General features: G+C 35.2%; 1 protein-coding gene across 1 annotated transcript; it reads right to left on the bottom strand.

Moving 5' to 3' along the window:
* Window positions 1–495: 495 nt before the first annotated feature.
* Window positions 496–4,946, bottom strand: LOC145159675 (receptor-like kinase TMK3). The gene is made up of 2 exons (XM_079078698.1): window positions 2,369–4,946; window positions 496–1,148 (listed from the first exon to the last, which is right to left on the bottom strand). The coding sequence occupies exons 1-2, from the start codon at window positions 4,755–4,757 to the stop codon at window positions 637–639; spliced, it is 2,901 nt and encodes a 966-aa protein (XP_078934824.1). The 5' UTR covers window positions 4,758–4,946; the 3' UTR covers window positions 496–636.
* Between the last annotated feature and the right edge of the window lie 15,808 nt (window positions 4,947–20,754).

Genomic DNA, 20,754 nt, shown 5'->3' with positions numbered 1-20,754 from the left:
TGAATATATAAAACCCATGGTTGGATTGTGTTTTTGGTTTTTTACTTTTCCCTTTTTGCCGCATTTTTTCTCCTCACGTGACTTCAGAGTTTTAGTTGTTCTGATATCAATATTGATGTGTAGGTGTTTATTACTACCATGATTTACCGTTGCATTTCTTATTTTGGGCTTTATGGTATGCTAAGAAAGTTGATGGTGGTACTGAACTATTGACATTGTTTTGCTACCCACTGACGACAGGTTTGTTTCATCCGATTCATGACAAATTACACAGAATAGCAACGTACTTTATTATGGATGTCATTCGGGCAGTGTACTTCAGATAATAGTAATGTATGAAACACATTAGCATACACGCAAAACTAACACTTTTCGCCCCGCTCGGGAAACCTTTCTAGTTAATTATTAATACGTTACAAGTACAACAAGCTTCCAAGATTTATGAAACAACATAATAACACATCCAAATTCCATGCAACATATGAACACAATCACTAAAACCGAAACTAAGAACCCTGACATAAAACACAATAACCAAAACCCCATTGAATATTCAAAATTACAACTTTACTTTCAATTTTCAAACATAACAAACATCAAAAAAATTAAAAATCTATCTACATTTTCCCAAACACATCATCTTCCATCAGCAGAAGTAAACGAATCAGCAAATCCAGTAGGCCTCGCCGGAATACTACTCTTACTATCATCAAGATCGACATAACTACTATAATCCTTCCCTTCAGCCTCCTGCCACCCTTTGACCATTTGAGTCAACGGCAGACTATAATCAATCCCACAGTACTCCTCCGCCTCATTCTCCGCCGGTTTCCACTTCTCCACCAGCGGGGAAAGGACATTGACGGCGTGGCCCATGTCCGGCCGCTGACTGGGTTCTCTGGCGGTGCAATGTCCGGCGAGATCGGCGATGATGGAGATGGTTTCGAAGGTTTCGTCGTTTGCGTTGAGAGAGGGGTCGACGGCGTTCATGAGTTTTTCTTTGTTGGTGCGAATGGACCAGAACCAGGCGGCTAAATACTGGCTTTCCTCCGGTCGGTCTTCGTCTAGTGCCATTAGACCGGTTAATAGCTCCATCAAAACGACGCCGTAGCTGAAAACGTCAGCTTTTGTGGTGATTTTACCTGTCACTGAAAAAGCAGATAAAAAGTTCTTTGAGAATTGGAAAAGTTGAGTGACAATTTTTGTTTTATTTTTATTGAATTAAGTTAATCCGAAAGGAAATAAAAGGTAAATAAGATGATGTATTACCAAAGTTGTTAAAATTGCAATTAGATTTGATCCTAAGATTGTTACTATTTTTGAAAAAAAAAAAAATATAATAGTTTTTCTTAGACGAAATGTGTAAATAAAATTTTGAATTGTTTATCGGTAAATAATGTATTGGATATATATTTTTTATGTTTTAAACTATTTTATTTTATCTGGTTAACAGATGGATGAAAATGTATTTTTTTTTATGTTTTAAAATGTTTTTGACAGGATCTTACAATCCAATTTGATCTTAGGATCACGATTTTGCAAAAGGGAAAACGATGTTATAAGATCACGATCTTGACAAACTCGGTATATAGTAATTGAGATGAATAAAAATTATTATTTATGGTTATTTCATTATTTGGTTTATTCTACTATCTTGTTCATTCAAACTCTTGTGTGATTCAATTCCATTATACTTTTGTGATTCTATTCCATTATACATTTATATTAATATTTCATAATATGTAATTTTTGGTTTTTGCAAATAACTTTTTTTAAATGATTAATTAATATTTCTTATTATTTCAAACACATACAAAAAATAGAGTAAATTACATTTTTGGTTGTTAAACATAGTTGCCAAAATGTTCATTTGGTCCATGCTTCTAGTTCTTGCAACATTTTTGATTCTTGTTCCAAATAAAATTACTATTTTGATCCTTGTCGATAACTTATTTTTTCAATTTTGGTATCAAACTTGTATGCAATTTACGTTGAACAAGATCAATAACATTGGTAAAAAAACTCAAATAATGATTAAAATTGCAAGAGAGTACTTTTTGAAATCAAAATTGAAAATTTTAGATATACTAATTACTAAGGGACTAAAAACGTAATTTACTTTCGAATTTATATAAAAAATTCAATATATTCATATATTCATTTATTAATTATCCATTGCATTACATTCTTTATTCTAATATCTACTTCATTCAATTCTTCTCTTGTTCTATTCCTATACTATTCCATTATACCTTTGTGATTTCATTCCATAATCCATTACCTTTATATCTTTCCATTTTTATATAATAAATAAACACATGATTCCATTCTATAATAAACATAAACATAAACATAAAAGGAAAGTTACCTGCATATTCAGGAGCAAGATATCCAAATGTTCCAGCAAGACGAGTAATCACCGATTTCTCTCCATCAGGCGCCAATTTCACCAATCCAAAATCTGAAACTTTTGCTCGAAAATCATCACCCAATAAAATATTCGAAGATTTCAGATCCCGATGTATGAAACTCTGATGAGCCAAAGTATGAAGATACTCCATTCCTCTAGCAACATCCAACGCAATATTCAGTCGTCTCTTCCATGAAAGAGGTTCTAATTCAAAGGTTTTCCAGTGAAACAAATGGCGACTCAAAGCCCCTTGAGGCATAAACTCATACACAAGTATTCTCTCAGACCCTTCAGCGGAATACCCTAAAAGTGACACCAGATGTCGATGACGAACTTTGGAAAGAACAGCGATTTCTGCTTGAAATTCATCCAATGCTTTGTTGCTTATGACTCCTGCTTCCATTCTTTTTACTGCAATTTTTGTTCCATCGTGTAATTGACCCTTGTAAACGACCCCAAATCCACCGCGACCTAGTTCGTTTTCATGGGAGAAGTTTTTGGTTACGTTTTTGAGAACTTGAACGGAGATGATTAGGTTTCCGGATTCGATTACGTGAGATTCAGTGTTTCCGCTCCCGGAACCACTTCCGATGCTTGTGTTTGAGTCGTTGGTGATGGCGATTTTGACTGTGTTGTCGGAATCAGATGGGTCGCGTGGATGAACAACGAGGGAGGTTGGTGGTTGATGCGAGTTTACTTTTTTCGCTTTACATAAATAGATGGAAATAGGGATGATTAGAAGGATTAAACTTAAAAAACCTGCAACTGGAGCAACAATGGGGACGATGTTGGAGTTCTTAGAACGTTTAGCACTCAGAGGAGCAGGATCTTCACCAGAAACAACAGTATTATTATCTCCAGTTTTCGGATTTGTCTTTTTCCCTGTTGTAGGCGGAGATTGGGGGTTATTCGCCGGAGCTCCGGCGACTGGACTGGTTTTAGGAGAAGGGGTTTTCGACGGATTCAATTGTAACAAAGGGTTTCCAGTTAAATCAAGTTTCATAGATGGATTGAATTTCGGAACAGGGAGGGAAAGATCATTGTTGCTTAAATCCAATAATGTTAACGATTTCAAATTCGTCCAATTTGATGGAATCACGCCGGTTAAATTGTTTGACCCAAGATCAATTCGAGCGAGAGAATCGAGATTTGCAATTGAAGGGCTTAAAGTTCCAGAAAGATTGAAGTTTTTTAAGTGAATAGAACTCACTTTTTGATCAATGCAGCTTAAACCAAACCAAGGACCTTCACATGGATTATTACCTGACCACGTTGACACAAGCCTCGCCGGATAATTTAATCCGTCCAAAAAGCTCAAAAGCGCGGTGGTTTCCGGTGAACATGGAACGCCGGGATCCGGTTGACAAAATTGGTTCGATGAATATGTGAAATTCGAAGCTTGGAATTTGGGGATAGGACCCATGAAGTGATTATTATTTAAATCCAATTTATCCAATGTGAGAGAAGCTAAACTATCGGGGATTAATCCGATAAGATCATTGCTGTTTACGTTGAATTCTTTGAGTTCAGTCAAATCGCCGATGGAATCAGGAATCTTGCCGGAAAAGTGATTCCCGTGAAGCCATAAGCTCGTGAGTGAAGTCATGGTTCCGATTACATCAATGAAACCACTCATTCCGACTCCTGATTGACCATTTAGCCAAAGGATTCTTACACCCGATTTGTTGAACGTCGCCGGAATTCCACCGGAAATTCGATTCATCGACAGTTTTAGAGCCCCAAGAGACTGCATACCTCCGAGAAATTCCGGCAAAGGTCCGGCTAAATTGCAACTCATCAATGAAAGATTCTGTAATTGGGCGGAATTCTGAAGATCAATCGGAATCGACCAACCGGTGGTGGCGTTAAGAGGGTTGTTATCCAAAGCTAAAACCTCTAAACTGTCGAGTCCATGGAAGAAATCCGACGGAATTGAATCAAATTGGTTATAATCAAAATACGCCCACCTCAATTCCGACAACCCATTTAACGAAGGTAAATCTCCGGTGAACTGATTCTTTTGAAGACCTAAATTCGTAAGCATTGACAATTGATTCAAATTACTCGGCAAAACACCCTTCAAGTTCATACCCTGAACTTGAATCTGCGAAACCCTAGTTTGAGAACAGAATACGTGAGGCCAACGTGGTGGCCCACAAGGATCGTCGCCATTAACGGGCCATTCCAGAAGCTCGTGATTCTTCAACCCTTTTCTAAACTGATTAAGAATCGCTAAATCTCCAGGATCTGTGGCACTATAAACAAGAGAAACAAGATAGGGATAAAGGAATGTTACAGTTAGAAGAAGCTTCATCTGGTGGTAGTGGTGGTGTTGATGATCTGCCATGGAAGCAGAGCTTGAGCATTGAGCTTTAATGGCGGCATATTGAGAAAGGAAAACCCATTTGAGATCTTCTTGTAAAAGGAAACAAGGGATTTGGAACAAAGAGAAAGCTTGTTGTTGCTTTCGAGTGTTTGCAGAGCATAAACATGAGTGGTGTGATGAAGAAAAAGATGGATATGAGAGTAGGAGGTGGGATTTAGTACAAGTATACGTGGATGAATTTCGAAGAAATACACTTTTGTTTAATATTATTGGACCAAAAAAAAAACATTATAATTTATTTGTTGTCCAAGGAAAACTATTTCTGATTTTATGTGTCCTAAAATTATTTATGATTTTATGTGACATATCAAAGTAATTGTGTGATGGCTTTTCTTTTAAGTTAAATATAATAAATAATAATATGTTGTTATTGCCTATTGGAGTTAGTTAGTACAAAATTTTACTATTTGGGTTTGATTTAAATGATGGTAAATATTTATTTTTCATAAACTGCCGTTAAAACAATTTAAATAATGGTTTATCTTGAATATATAGTTTCCGTTGCTTATCTTTTAGGGAGCTGATTCGTACACAATAATTTTTCTCCATACACAACAATTGGTGCTTTAAAATGTTCTATTGTACAACTATATAATGCATAAATTGTTGTGTATGACAAAAAACTGTTGTGTACGAATCACTTCCCTATCTTTTACCGTATTTATTTGGAGAAAAAGTTGTGGTGTTTTGTAAGAGAATATTTGTATGTCTATTTATAAGATTAACCCTTATTATTGTAATGTATTTTGATTTTTTTATAGATCTTTTTCATTATAGTGATATCATTTAAATATAATACCGTTTTATGATTATGACGATACATATTTTGAATTATATTGTTATAATAATAAAATGAAAAATATATATATAACTTGATAAAATTTTAAAATACAATATGTTAATATAAAAGAAATTCAAAAAATATAATATTGTAACAAAAAAATGTTAAAGGTAGAATGTGTTAAATCTGTTAATATACAAATAAATAAATATGTTTTGTTAAGTTTTGCATTTAACATCGTAATCAGATAGATTTGATATGTATTTTTCGATCTTGGGAAAGTGTTTAAATGATATGAAAAGTGTTTTTAAATGTCATTATTGTATTTGATTGAAGGTATTTATCAAGTATTTAAGCATGTGACACAGTTCTTTAATAGTGAGTCCTAATCAAGATCGTAAATGAATAATTTCAATTTAATTTATTTATTTTTTCTATCATAAGATATCAAATAAATTAGTAAAGTTTCCAATAATACATGTGGTACAGAAATTGTGTCACTAGGGACCGCATGGTCCACTAATGAATTCCGTGACTGGTGGGGATTGTTTATAATTAGAACGTCAAATGCTAATTCTGTTTGGATCTGTGATTTATTTATTTTAGAAATCGTATCTACTTTTATTAATATGATTATATTAAAAAAAATCAATTGATGATGACTTTTGGATAATTATATTTTGTTTTTATCTTTAAAGATGAGTTTTAATCATAATTTCTTCTGCACTTAAATCCGTGTTACTTAAATAACCGACATTTGATTTGTTATTTAGCGATATATAGTTAAATTGTTTTGGTTGAATTAAACATGTCAATTTTATACAACTTAATTCTATTAAAAAAAATTTAAAAAGAGTTCTATGATTAATGAAACTTAGTTTTCTTACTAGTGATGTAACGACATATGTTGATAAAAAAAACTTTTTTTAACGGATTTTAGAACCATATTTAGTGGAAAAAATAGCACGATTCCATCATTACTTGGCATTAATAATACTATACAAGTTACTGTGATCATGTGGTCATGCCTATCTATCGTGCCTCTTAATTATTTCTTATTAATGAAGGGCCGGAGTAAATATTTAATATAGATCAGCATTATTTTTTAGAAAAAATACTTAATTATATTGAGGGTGGCCTGATGACAAATACCGGTGTAAGTGTCTGTTTTCAGATTCTTGGACCTCTTGGACCAGTACAACATTCGTAACGTATGGTACAATCATTTCAGCAGTATCGAAGAACTTTCAGGTTTTGATATCTCGAATTCTGATGACTGCAACTCATCAATATGGAACGATTATTATTTTTCATCTACAATTAGTAATTATCAGTATTCTTTTTTGATTTCATTGTTTTTTATTCTTTCAATCTCTTGATGAACAAGTAAGAGATTTGATGCAAAGATTATCGATCATTCACCTTTTTTTTTCTTTAGCTATAGTGGACCTTAGTCTCTTCCCCCACAATGTGGATCGATTTTTTTTTTCTGAGCTGTAATCGGCAGTCGAGGAACTAGGAAGGAAGGGAGAACCGACTGGAAAAATTCATGTGGATTTGGACAGGATTAGGATAAAAGATTTGATTGAGATTGTGAATTATGTGTTTTGTTTTTCCAAGAACATCATTGATAAAAAAAAAAGGCTACCAAAGTAAACAACTGCGTCTTTATGTTTATAAAATACTATGTATTTTGTGAATAGAAACAAATAATATGTTATCTATTTATGATAATTTTCTAGAACAATAATATTTTAAAAAGATAGATTGTTATCCGTATATGACATTAGTTTTTTTTTTCTAATAAGTTTGTTATTTTATTATAATGTTTTACCATACTCAAAATTACCATCGACCATACCTAAAGTTGTAATTTACTTTGTTATTACTTTCAAATAAAATATATTTGGATCTTTCCTAAAGTATATGAAAAGAAAAAGTATATTTAGTAGGAAAGAAAGTTCATGCATTAATTTATGGTATCCAAGGAAGGCATGATGTCCGTGGGAGAGTTGTGATGGTTGGTGAATGTTGGATTGAATGAACAGAAAGACAAATTGGTAGGTTCCAACCATGTGGTTCGATTATATATAGAGTACAAGAAATTTGAGCTCTAGTTTTTCCAAGTGTGAGGTCTCAATAAGTTTCATATAAGATAGATATATTTAATAGTATACTGCGTAATATTCATTGTAATGTATAGCAGAAAGAAACGCTATTGATTATTTATATGTATATGTATATGTATATGTATATCTAAAATATAAGTTAGGAGAGAGAAGGATATATATGCTTGTTCACAAAAACCAAAACACACACAATCCACTTTTATGTATATAAGTAAAGATTATCACTTGCTTGTTATAACGTTAAGAGACGAATCCACTAAGTTATAAATCAACTTAAAAGTTTATGTATTAGTTTGTCTCAACCAGATTACTTAAGAGCACATCCGATGAAGGATATTGAGAAAAAAAAAAAAAAAAAAAACGTAGTTTTTCATTTTTGGAAAATTTATGTAAAAGTCATATTAGGTTGTTTAGTTTTGCTAAAGATTAATAAATATTTCAATTTTGTTTGGTAGTTAAAAGTCATATGTATTATTTTACTAATTTAGTTTTGTAATTTTTTTGGAAAACGACAAATGATTTATGATAAACAAACTGCAAACCAGCCAAGCAATAATCATAGATTTAATATTATCTACAAGCTTACTGGAAGAGATTGAGTATTGCTCGAAGATCTTATCATTCCATAACTTCCATGTACACTAGAGCATTTTGTAAAATTGTAAAATATTATCGAGCATTCTGTAACATACTATCGATCATATTCTTATTTTCTTAGGGCAATGTCCCCATTTGAGAGCATAATTTAAAAGTTTACCCGAAGTGTCAAATTGAACCCGGTTCAACCCACACCAATTAAATAGAGAAAATCGCAAATTTAACCAAATTCCTTAATTACTTTGTGAAAAATAGCAAAAAAAAAAAAAAGCCAAATTACAAATATAGCCATGAAAATCGCAAATGGATTAAACCCATCTGCGATTTTAGCATTCCATCTGCGAACGTACAAGTCGCTAAAACACAATCGTGCTTTAGCGACTTGTACGTTCGCAGATGGTTTTTCTTTTAGTTTTTTTTATTTTTTCCGAATAAATACCCCAATCTTTGACTGAAATCGCAGATGAACTAAGTTCATCTACGATTTCCTCTCATCCCACCTGCGATTTTGAGTTTTATTATTATTATTATTTTTTTTTTTAATTCTGACTACAAATTGATAGGGTTTAACTACAAAACAACATTATTATATATAAAGTTTTGCAAAAAATTATAAATTTAGTTCTTATTTCTTTGGAACATTTGTTTAAAACATCTCTAATAAAATGAATTTTCCAACAAAAACTTTGAAAACTATTTGAAAAATGAAATCGCCCATAGTGTCTGTAGAAAGAGTTCTCCAAAAAAAAGTTTGAAAAATTAAAGAAGAAAAAAAATTACGTTTTTATACCCCTGAAAAAGGGGAAATCACAGATGGACGTAAAATCACAGATGGACAAGTAAAATCCCAGATGGACTGAGTCCATTTGTGATTTTGATGGCTATTTTGGTAATTTGGGTTTTTTTGGCTATTTTCTACAAAGTAATTATAAGATTAGGTTATTTTTGTAATTTTCTCATGATACACCAGATTGTTCGAACAAAGTAACATTTGATGTATTATTTTAATCTAAAAATACACTCGATATGTTAACTACCCGATGTATAAGTGTTATTTAGTTTATCTTCTAATCATCTTAAATTCTTCTCCCCTCCTCGTTAAAATTACACCTTTTCTCCCTTATTCCTATTATTATTATTAATACACGTTGTCGAGTGCCTGGCGGGTTTTCCCACATGGCTTTCCACCAAAAATTTTAAGTGTTTTGGTTGTATTAGTGTTTTTAAGTTGTAAACAGATCAAACATTTGGCAATATGTTCATTACCCGGTAGGTGGTATGTTTGTTTATATTTTTTTTATTTATTAAATAAAAAAATATGAACAAGATTTTTTATTTGATTAGTTAAACAAAAAAAAAATAGTAAATGCATCATCTATGCGGTCCATGTCAACACGTCCCAATATCCACGTGGGAGTCAATCGTGAAATATTAATAATATTTTGGGTGTGCCAATATTTGAACCATGTGCATCTTGTGTTGGTGATTTGTTATCATCAATGTTATTTAAGTGTAATGAGATTACTTTGTTAACTAAAAATGATCTTGATAAATATTAAACAAGTAAGGAAGGTGTGGAGTACACACTTGTTTAAGTTTGATCAAGTATCAAAGTATACTGTCATTTAGGGGCGAAGCCCCTGAACGAACGGGGTCCGGGGGCAGCGCCCCTAGGAGCGGGGTCCAAGGGGCGGCAGCCCCTGGCGGGGTCCAAGGGGCAGAGCCCCTGGCTGGGGTCGAGCTGTTTTTGACTTTGCATTAATCCTTATACAAAACCCGGATTTATGACAATTTTGACTGTTGAGAAAAACTGTTATATGACAGTTTTGACAGTTTTTCAGACAAGGAAGGTTTATAACCAATTTTTAGTTAGTTTTCTGGTACTCACGAAATTACACCATCTCATTCTCTTTCTTTCTCTCTGATTTTCTCTGAGTCTTATCCAATTGAGGATTTGGGAGTACCACCCAAATACTTCGATTTGAAAGTGATTATCACGATTCTCAAATTTCCAAGTGCCACTAAACCATATTTCTAACATCTTGTGTAAAATTACACTCTTCAACCAATAGGCTACCGCTGCGGGGTTCTTAGTTCAACAAACAAACATTAACAATGAGCTTGCTCATTTATTTATGTTCATGATCGTTCGTTTGTGTTCTTTTGTTAACTCTCTTTCTCTTTCTCTCTCTCTCTCTCTATGTATATATATATATATATATATATATATATATATATATATATATATATACACACACACACACATTGTAACGCTTGGTTCATTGTGCATTTCGGTTTAGACCCTGTGGGGGTGTATTGTTTGCAATTTGGTCCTTGGGGTTAGTACGCTGGGCGTACCATAGGGTACGCTTAGCGTACTAGCTGCGAAGCTAGTACACGGGGCGTACCACATGGTACGCTTAGCGTACTAAGAGGGATTGATCGCAGGATCGAGACCTCATACGCTGGGCGTACGAGGATTACGTTGAGCGTATGAGGGTTTAATGAAACCCTAGTTTTGGGATGTTGCACCCTATATAAGCTCCTTAAGTCTCTAGGGTTGGCCTCTTTATCAGCCTCCATTGTCCTAAAACCCTAATCTCAAACCCTAATAGCCTCTTTGAGTGTTCTTGAGCCTTGGTCTTGATTTTTGGTGGTTTGTGCTCCTTGAAGTGCTAGAAGAAAAAGTTGGAAGAGTCATTCATTGGAGGGAAGCCTAGAGATCCAGATTTAGCTCCATCTTTTGGTGAATTTAGAGGTATAAAGTTCATACATTGTCTTCTCCTTGCTTAGATCTCTTCTTGTTATGGTTTTATGCTTCTTTGTCCCTTTTTGGTTGGTCTTGATGGGTGAAGGCCGTTTTAGAAGCTCAATCTTGTAGATCTGGATGTTTGGAGGGTTCCTTGTGCTTAAAGGTGAAAACTTTATGGTGTTTATTAAGCTCTTTTGAGCTCTAGAGCCTCATTAAGCCATGCATGCACGTAAAGTTGGCAACTTTACGTGATAAACCATCTTAAGGAAGTCAGATCTGAGTTTGGATGGAGGTCTTAATCGATTAAGAGCTGGAAAATGGAAGTTGGCCATATGGGAGGAGTACGCTGGGCGTACAAGCAGGTACGCTTAACGTACAAGCCCTAAAGAAAGTACACTGCGCGTACGTGCTGAGTACGCCCCGCGTACTCAACAGATTGGGCCTTAGATGCTTGGGCTTCAGTTTGGGCCATTTGTGGACTTAGATGCTTAGGGCCTTGTTGGGCCATCAGATTTTTGGGTTGATGCTTGTTTTAGGTTTGCTCGGAAAAGGCCCATGAAAGATATTTGGGCCCAATTTGGAAAATTGGGCCATAATTGGGCTTGGAATGATTATTTTGGAATTTTGGGCTTTTGGACAAATTGGATTGGGCCTTGGCCTTGGGCCAAGTTAAGGAAAGGGTAAAAAGGTCTTTTACCCTAGTTTGGAGTCTTAGTGTGGGTCGAGATCCAATTATTGATTGGATGATTATTTTGTGATTGATAGCGCATGGATTTTAGCAGGCCAGGAGCCAGAGATTCTTTATGTGAGATTCACCAGTGTGAGGTGTGTTTCCTCAGTGGGTTTAGCGAGTCGAAGGCACCAATGTCGGCCCATGGTGCTGTTATGTTAGGATGCTAGTTGTCTGTGTGACTCTTGCATGTGTTATGTGCTCGTATGCTTACCGGGCGGGGGCCGATGACCGGACTGTATGCTATGTATCTTTGTGATTATTGCATGTGTTATGTGTTTATATGTTTATATGTGTTTATATACTTACTAGGCGGGGCCCGATGACTGAAAGATCTGTATATCGAGCGGGGCTCGATAGAGGGCGGGGCCCAATGACTAACAGATCTGTATACCGAGCGGGGCCCGATGACAGGGCGGAGCCCATTATATGTTTATTTATGTATGTATGGTATGTGTTGTTTTGGGGGAACTCGCTAAGCTTTGTCCTTACGGTTTTTAGTTTATGTTTCAGGTTCTTCTGGTTTCAAAAGAAAGAGCCAGGGATGATTGCAGAGCACAGACCACTCGATTCCGCATTTTGTGATTTACTCTAATAACAATTATGTACTGATAAACTTCGATTATCTTGGTTTTATGAACACTATATGATTTATTTTTATTAATTTAAAAATGAAAGATTTTGGGTCTTATTTTTGGGACGTTACAAGTGGGTATCAGAGCCTTGGTTTGAGGGATTCGTACATACTCTCGGGTGTGTCTGAACTCAAACTGAGGATTTGGTAAAGTTTTCAAAAGAAAAGTTTTTTTTAAGAAAAAGAGTTTTCTAAGATAAGAAAGGGTGTGGTGCGTGCAATCAGTCGAGCTCAAGTAAGTTTTTTCTAAAATACCCATGCATGTTATCTAATATGATTTGATTAATGAATCTATGAATTGCATGCTAGTTAGGGCTAAGGATCTGCTCAGTGTTTGCATGATAGAATGCTAGAAGAGATGTCTTGTATGCCTATTGTATGAGTTATAGCCTTGCATGCTAGTTATGATTAGTTAGTGATAGATTGGCATGATATGTGATGACTTGTAGCCTAGGAAGCATGGGATGCTAGATTGGGTATAATTTGTATGCGTAAGGCACTCGACAACAAAAGTGAAAGTTCTTAGCATGAGTTGTGGTATGTGAGATTGGGTGTTCTTGGTTATTCTATGGGTTGGAATGTTATTGCACAAATACTGCTTGGTTTGTGCTTTGTGGGACTTTTAGGTGATGGGAGTTGGCTGCTAAGTGAATATGTTAAGTCACATGTGACAAATGTTTAATAATCTCAGAGTGATGGATTTGACTGTATTCCCCAGCTCTCGTTTGAGTCTAACCGTTGTAGGGATGAGTCTGTTACTCGAAGGATTATCTAAGCTTTGTTTCATGTGATTGTATTCATGAGGTGGGCAACAGACATTATGGGGAGTTCTTCAGCAGCTGATGGCAGGGTGAGGTCGGAAACCTAGGAAAGCTTAGGAAGTGCTTTAGCGAGTTTTGTTGCGCTATTTAGCGATCATGTGGACTATCAGTTTGAGAAGGTGGCTTACAGGATATGGGATGATTCTTGAGCAAATTATGGATAGGTGTGGAAGGTGGTATTGGGCCCGTACTACTAAAAGCACAGGATCCATACTCGAATCGGGGAAAGTTCCATAGAATCTAGGAAAACTGAGGGATGAGGATTATTGGGTATATACTGATCATTTGTATGTTGTTTTTGAAGGGTTTTGAGCATTCTAACACTCCTATGGTGTACATGCAACCCTATAAACCTTGGATCTATTTTTTCTCTATTATACATGCAAATATTCAATATTCCAAGGTTTCATCCTAACTAGCATAATATGAAGTAACTATACTACAAAAGCCTAGTTAGATAACATACCTTTTGGTGTAGCTTGAAGTGTTGAACTTTAAGAGCTTAGCCCCAATAGTGTGGAAGCCACAAGTGGAATCACAAATCACCAAAAACACCTTGGAAAACTTGAGAGAATAGCAAGCACTTCTAGAAATCGGCCCACCCTTTATCCTCACACACTAGTGCCAATTTCAAGTGCCAAGGACCTCTTTATATAATATGGAGGATTAGGGTTACATTCATGTAAACCCTAATACCCATGACCTTTCATTTCCATAGGATCCATGGGTTAAACACTCCATGGACTATCCATGAAAGCTTAGCCCAACCTTAATTTGGCATGGTCCATTAGTTCCTTTTGATCACTAAATTAATTCTAAATTAATTCTTGATCAATACTAATTAAATAATATGATTCATATTAATATATTATAACTTATAATATATTAATATAAATCACAAACATACTATTCTCAAAAGACTATCCATATAAATTGTTATGGTGAAGTGCAACCCAAATGGACCATGCCAAATCGGGTCAAGTACATACCAATTATAGTTATGGGCTTAGACACTAATCCAATAGTCTCCCACTTGGATAAGTCTAAAAATATTATTGCGTATGACTCCAAAACCCGACCAGCAATCGTAGCTCTCAAATCCGCTGTCGAACTTTGACCTTAGTCAATGACTTGTCCATTAGATAAGGGATCATATATTCCTCCATTCTAGATATCATATGGACTGAGACATGGATTATAATCATTCTCTTTGTCCATTTGTTTTTTCCCGATTTCCGATTTATGACGACCGACTAATTGAACAAATCAAATCAGTCCAGGCTTGGCCAAGCACTTCGGGGTGTCATCACTAAATCATCGAGGGGCCCACATATATCGCTTTTATCCCTTTAAGGGTAAAAGGAATGGATAAACTTTGACTCATATGCTTGTTCTACTACTTGTTGAATCATACACAAAGGCACGTTTTATAACATCGAGTTACCAATGCGTTTTCGTACAATCAATGTATAACCAACTCATAGGCAACAACTCATATCTCTAGGTTTGAAGAATATAAGATATTATCGTCTCATGATCACTCGTGATAAAATCCATGAAGTGTGTCAAATGAGCGTGGGTTTAATCCAATACTCAGAACTTATGAGCACTTATATATGTTATAGCAACTCTTGCTATGTCCAATACCTTGGGCATCTACAAACCAGCTTCATGACAGTCTTGCCTTAATACCTACTTCCAACGTATTATCGACTGTGGATGGTTTGAATAACTTAGTCATTCAGGAAGAACGACCTAGTTATTCTGGAAGTCAAAACATGCAAAGTGAAACACAAGAATAATCGAATCCAATATGGTCTCAGAACTTATGAATATAAATAGAACACCTTTTATTTATCACCATATTGATTACACATTATTCATTGCATACTGTCTCAAATTATCAACTTTATACTTGAATTAAAACAATAGTTGTCCCATGCTCCAAGCATGTACACTATGTTTTCTAAACACTAGTTATGCCATACACCAAGTACGCACACTATGTTTGTCTATGATCTTTACTTTGTGGAATAGATCGATTGAACATAATTCCAATGATTCTCATTTCACAATCCCAAATCCTTACCGCAAATGCAAGAATTCCAGAGTCCTGCCATTTACCGAAATCTTGTTAGATTTTAAAGTTATATGCACTGATCCCGTAACATCCTGGTTCCGGGGTATAACATTTCTATGGTAATAATGAGTTTCATGGGCGACTCGACGAGTTGATGCCTCAACTCGTCGAGTAGGGTCGCGTTGGGTGACGAGGATTAATGAGCTTACTCGACGAGTCTGTGTTGTGACTCGCCGAGTCAGCGCTGGTGAAGGAAACCCTAAACTTTCGGTCCTGTGACCTATTTAAAGGTACTTATAGCCTCATTTGCGGCTCATCTTCTGATCAAATCTCCTGTGTGAAACCCTAGGCGGCCATGGAAGCTAAGAGAGAGTCCTTGAGCTTGTGTCAAGTGTTTTGATGGACGTGTTTGGAAGAAGAGGAGTGAGCTTCAAGCAAGGAGTGGGATGAGGCTGTGGGATCTAGCATTTCTTCTCAAAGAGTTTCTATGGAAGGTAAAAAGCCCACACCTTTCTCATCTATTTAGTTGGATCTCATATCTATGAAAATTTAGGGCTTTTGTCATTTTGGTTGGGTTTTTGAGTAGCATGTGTTATCCAGAAGTCTAGACCTCAGATCTGGACCTTGTGAGGTCCTTAGAGTTTATATGTCCCAGCTTTATTCATCCATATGAGGGTTTTTGGGCTTAATCATTCATGAAAGGCATTTATTAGCATTTTGGAGCAATAACCTCATGTATGAACGTAAAGATCGAAGCTTTACGTGATTATTAAGCCTTGAGATGATAGATCTAGTGTTTGGAGTGATAGATCTGATTGAAATCGTCTGAATGAACATTTGGTCTGGATAAAATCGCCGAGTCAATGAGACGACTCGACGAGTTGGTTAGGGTTTGTCCCGAAGAGCTGAATCATGCGATAGCTCGACGAGTTAGGGGTCAACTTGACGAGCTGAGCTGGACTTTCACGTGACTTCTGAGGAAATAAGTGGACTCGACGAGTCACAAGGGTGCATGTTGGGGTTTGAGCATTCTAACACTCCTATGGTGTACATGTAACCCTATAAACCTTGGATCTATGTTTTCTCTATTATACATGCAAATATTAACTATTCCAAGGTTTCATCCTAACTAGCATATTATGAAGCACCTATAATACAAAGTTCTAGTTATATGACATACCTTTTGATGTAGCTTGATGTCTTCAAGCTTTAAGAGCTTAGCCCCAATAGTGTGGAAGCCTCAAATGGAATCACAAATCACCAAAACACATTGGAAGAACTTGAGAGAATATGTATGCACACTAAAATCGGCCCACTCTTATTTTCACACACTTGTGCCAATTTTGTGAGCCAAGGACCCCTTTATATATTATGGAGGATTAGGGTTACCTCCATGTAAACCCTAATACCCATGACCTTTCATTTACATAGGATCCATGGGTTAAAAGCTCCATGGACCATCCATGAAAGCTTAGCCCAACCTAAATGAACTTGGCCCATTCCATATATATAAGAGTCCATATTTAATTAGTTCTTTTTGATCACTTAATTAATTCTAAATTAATTCTTGATCAATACTAATTAAATAATATGATTCCATATTAATATATTAGAACTTATAATATATTAATATAAATCATAAATATACTATTCTCAAAAGACTATCCATATAAATTGTGCCGGTGAAGTGCAACCCAAATGGACCATGCCGGGTCGGGTCAAGTACATACCAAATATAGTTATGGACTTAGACATTAATCCAACAGTCTCCCACTTGGATAAGTCTAAAACTATTATTGAGTATGACTTCAAAACCTAACTGGCAATCGTAGCTCTTAAAGCCGCTGTCGAACTCTGACCTTGTCAATGACTTGTCCATTAGATAAGGGATCATATATTCCTCCATTCTAGATATCATATGGACTAAGACATGGATTATAATCATTCTCTCTGTCCATTTGTTGTTTCCCGATTTTCAATTTATGATGACTGACTGATTGAACAAATCAAATCAGTCCTGGCTTGGCCAAGCACTCACATGTGTCATCGCTAAATCATCGAGGGGCCCACAGATATCGCTTTTATCCCGAAGGTAAAAGGAATGGATAAACTTCGACTCATATGGCTTGTTCTACTACTTGTTGAATCATACACAAAGGCACGTTTTATAACATCGAGTTACCAATGCGTTTTCGTGCAATCAATGTATAACCAACTCATAGTAACAACTCATATCTCTAGGTTTTAAGAATATAAGATATTATCGTCTCATGATCACTCGTGATAAAATCCATGAAGTGATTCAAATGAGCGTGGGTTGAATCCAATACTCAGAACTTATGAGCACTCATGAGTGTTGTAGCACCACTTTGTCTACCAACTTGGACCTCTACAAACCAACCCATGACAGTCTTGATTCATATCTACTTCCAACATATGACCGACTGTGGATGGTTTGAATAACTTAATCATTCAGGAAGAGCGACTTAGTTATTCTGGAAGTCAAAACATGCAAAGTGAAACACAAGAATAAATGAATTAAATATGGTATCAAACCCTATGAATATAAATAAACACTTTTATTTATCACCATACTGATTACTCATTATTCATTGTTTCGGTTTTATCAACTTTATACTTTAATTAAAAACACTAGTTGTCCCATGCTCCAAGCATGTACACTATGTTTTTCTTAAACAATAGCTTTGCCATACACCAAGTATGCACTCTATGTTTGTCTATGATCCTTACTTTGTGAAATAAACCAATTGAACATAATTTCAATGATTCTAATTTCACACGCCCAAATCCTTATCGAAAAATATGAGAATTTCAAATTCCTATCATTTATCGAAATCTGTTTAGATTTTAAACTTATATGCACTGACCCTCCTGTAATGAATATGTACAAAGTCACAAAGACTTGTCAACAGTCATTATAAGGTATTCCAATGGAGATCAACTCCATGGAAACTAAGTCTCATATTCAAAGTACATTGCTTTGGACATGCTTCTTGCATTAAGTTTTCTAATCTTACACAGATAACTTCCACCTATGGAGACAAATCCATATTCTCATTTTGACTATCACTTCTGAATAAGAGATGCCTCTTTTCAGAATATGTCAATATGGTCCTTCCAAAATTAGCACTATACTTCCAATTGTCCCTGAGCAACCAATCTTTGGTAAACCTCAGATTGTCCTCGACAATTGCTTAATCATTTTAGTCATATCCAATTCTAGACCTTTTCCCTTCTTAATGCCTCTGGGCATTTGGAAAAATTTAGAAATGACAAATATTATAGCACATGCAATCGATCCTGTACCCAAAGCAAATGGTACACGATTCATGATGTCTCACATAAAGACATGATTCTAGACCAGTCTTTTGCTACAATATTTTTATTTGCCATGTTTTCAAAATTTGACTATGAAGAGGGATGCCGTAATCATAATCGAATTTTGAGAACGCAATATATAGAATTTCCTTAAGTTGAACCAATCCAACATGAAATTCATATATATATTCTTGACTAAAGATGATTAAGGTCTCAATCTAAGCCTTTAGAACTGAAATGAAGTATATCCTCTCCCTTAATTATAGCAAAACAACTTTTTCAATCCCTGCAGCCTCACGAATTGAAACTTTTGTTTTCTATAATTAACATTGCTAACTTGCAACACTAACAATAATTATCATGCTCCCACTAACATGATGATTATTAGCATAACACTTATGCTCCCACTAGCTTTGACATGTACTCAGAAATCAGCTGGACTTCTAGAAATCAATACTTTATTGACTTTCTTACCAAAGTTCAGATTTCTGATACGAGATGCTTTGATAAAACTTTATCAAAATCATACACCTTTCCTTAGATAGCATGCATGTGTGTCTAAACAATTTCAGAACTATAAAAAGGGATGCCGTAATCATAGTCTCAATTGTTTAGACCTTTTGCCATCTGCTTCAAATCTACTTGGTGGAAGTGTTTCCTCACCATCATTTTCATGAATCGGAGAGAAACCTTATGACCCTTAGATTTTATGGTGTATGTGTTCTTATCCATGTGAATCGTCAAAACCATAGTCACAAGACAAGGATAATGACAAATCCAAACTCATATGGACTGAACTTATGCAATCTTAACTTCTTGCCACCTGGCAGTACAGGGCCTGCCATTGCTCCAAGTTGTTATGCAACCAATTGAGAATTTTCAGAACTCCTATGCAAAGCCAACTTTAACTGGAATGGGCACAGAATATGTCAACACGATAGGTTATAAACCTCAAGTCGTGTGCTAGTGAAGAACCTCAGGTTTTATTCTTGATTAGTTCTTGAAATTCTTTTTAGGATCTTTAAGACTCCCACTGTCCTCTTGACATATAAGACTATCTTGCCAAATATTCAAGAGATAGTGCAGATTCTTTATCAAGACAAACACTTCACACAATTGGCCTTAGTTGGTCTTTGTTTTATCCAAAACATCACAACTTACCAATTTCAAATGTACAAGAGTAGGACACTTTTACTCTTACATTTGACAAGTGTTTTAAACCTTTTTTTAAGATATGTCACTCAAGTTACAATCTTGGAGTATGACTCTAAGAATTGTTTTGGAACGAAGTATGACTCATCTTCCTGATCTAACCATTTCAACAATTCATGACTCCTCTTCTTAGTCATAAGAATGCACTAAGATGACCTTTAGAGGACTAATTGTGATATGATTTCTAAATCATTAAGATGATCACAAACATGATACTAAAGTACTCTCCCATCTTTTCAGATTTGAGAAACTTTTATCTTTCTGCCTAATTTGATTCTTCCCATTCGTTTTGCCATACATTGAGACTTTTCCAATGTTTCAGAATTATACTTAAACTTGTAAGTATAACCATATTTACTAAACTTTAGTAAATCAAATAGTCTTAACGAGCTTTGTGGTGGACATGACCAGTGGACAAGAATGTGTACTCGATCCCTTTAGTCCTTCACTTGACTCACACATCCATGTGAACAAGTAATTAGTCTTGATTTTCCAATGCTTGAAAGTTCTCATTCATCATACTATTCAACTTGCATGATTCCAAGTTTCGGTCCAATTGAAACTTGGGTGATGAGGAACTTTCCTGATTTGGTAAATTTAGACACTACCACAAATGAAAGAATCAAATCCATTTTCCAATATTGATGTCAGTGGAATCATATAAGCAACAATTTTCCACAAATGTCATTGTAAGGATACTTCAAATAAATAAAATTAAACAATTTTCTTTTATTTTAAAACTTTGCGGAAAAACTTATCCTTACAATCCACATGGAAAATTGTTGTTATCTATTCCTTAGCAATATATCATAACTTCTTAAGCAACTGCTCAAAATTCTGATGCGATCGAAATCCACCTTAGCGATCAGAATCAGCATATACT

The sequence above is a fragment of the Lactuca virosa genome, chromosome 2, assembly GCF_052849685.1.
Source record: "Lactuca virosa cultivar CGN04683 chromosome 2, Lactuca_virosa_CGN04683_v6, whole genome shotgun sequence".
NCBI lineage: Eukaryota > Viridiplantae > Streptophyta > Magnoliopsida > Asterales > Asteraceae > Lactuca > Lactuca virosa.
This window is presented reverse-complemented; position numbering and strand designations above follow the sequence as displayed.

What these genes read in the sequence shown, in the direction of transcription:
- LOC145159675 (XM_079078698.1), bottom strand. Translation starts at nt 4,757, where the DNA reads ATGGCAGATCATCAACACCACCACTACCACCAGATGAAGCTTCTTCTA. An exon ending in TCTTGCTCCTGAATATGCAG is followed by an intron (nt 1,149 to 2,368) that starts GTAACTTTCCTT and finishes CTGCTTTTTCAG; the next exon opens with TGACAGGTAAAATCACCACA.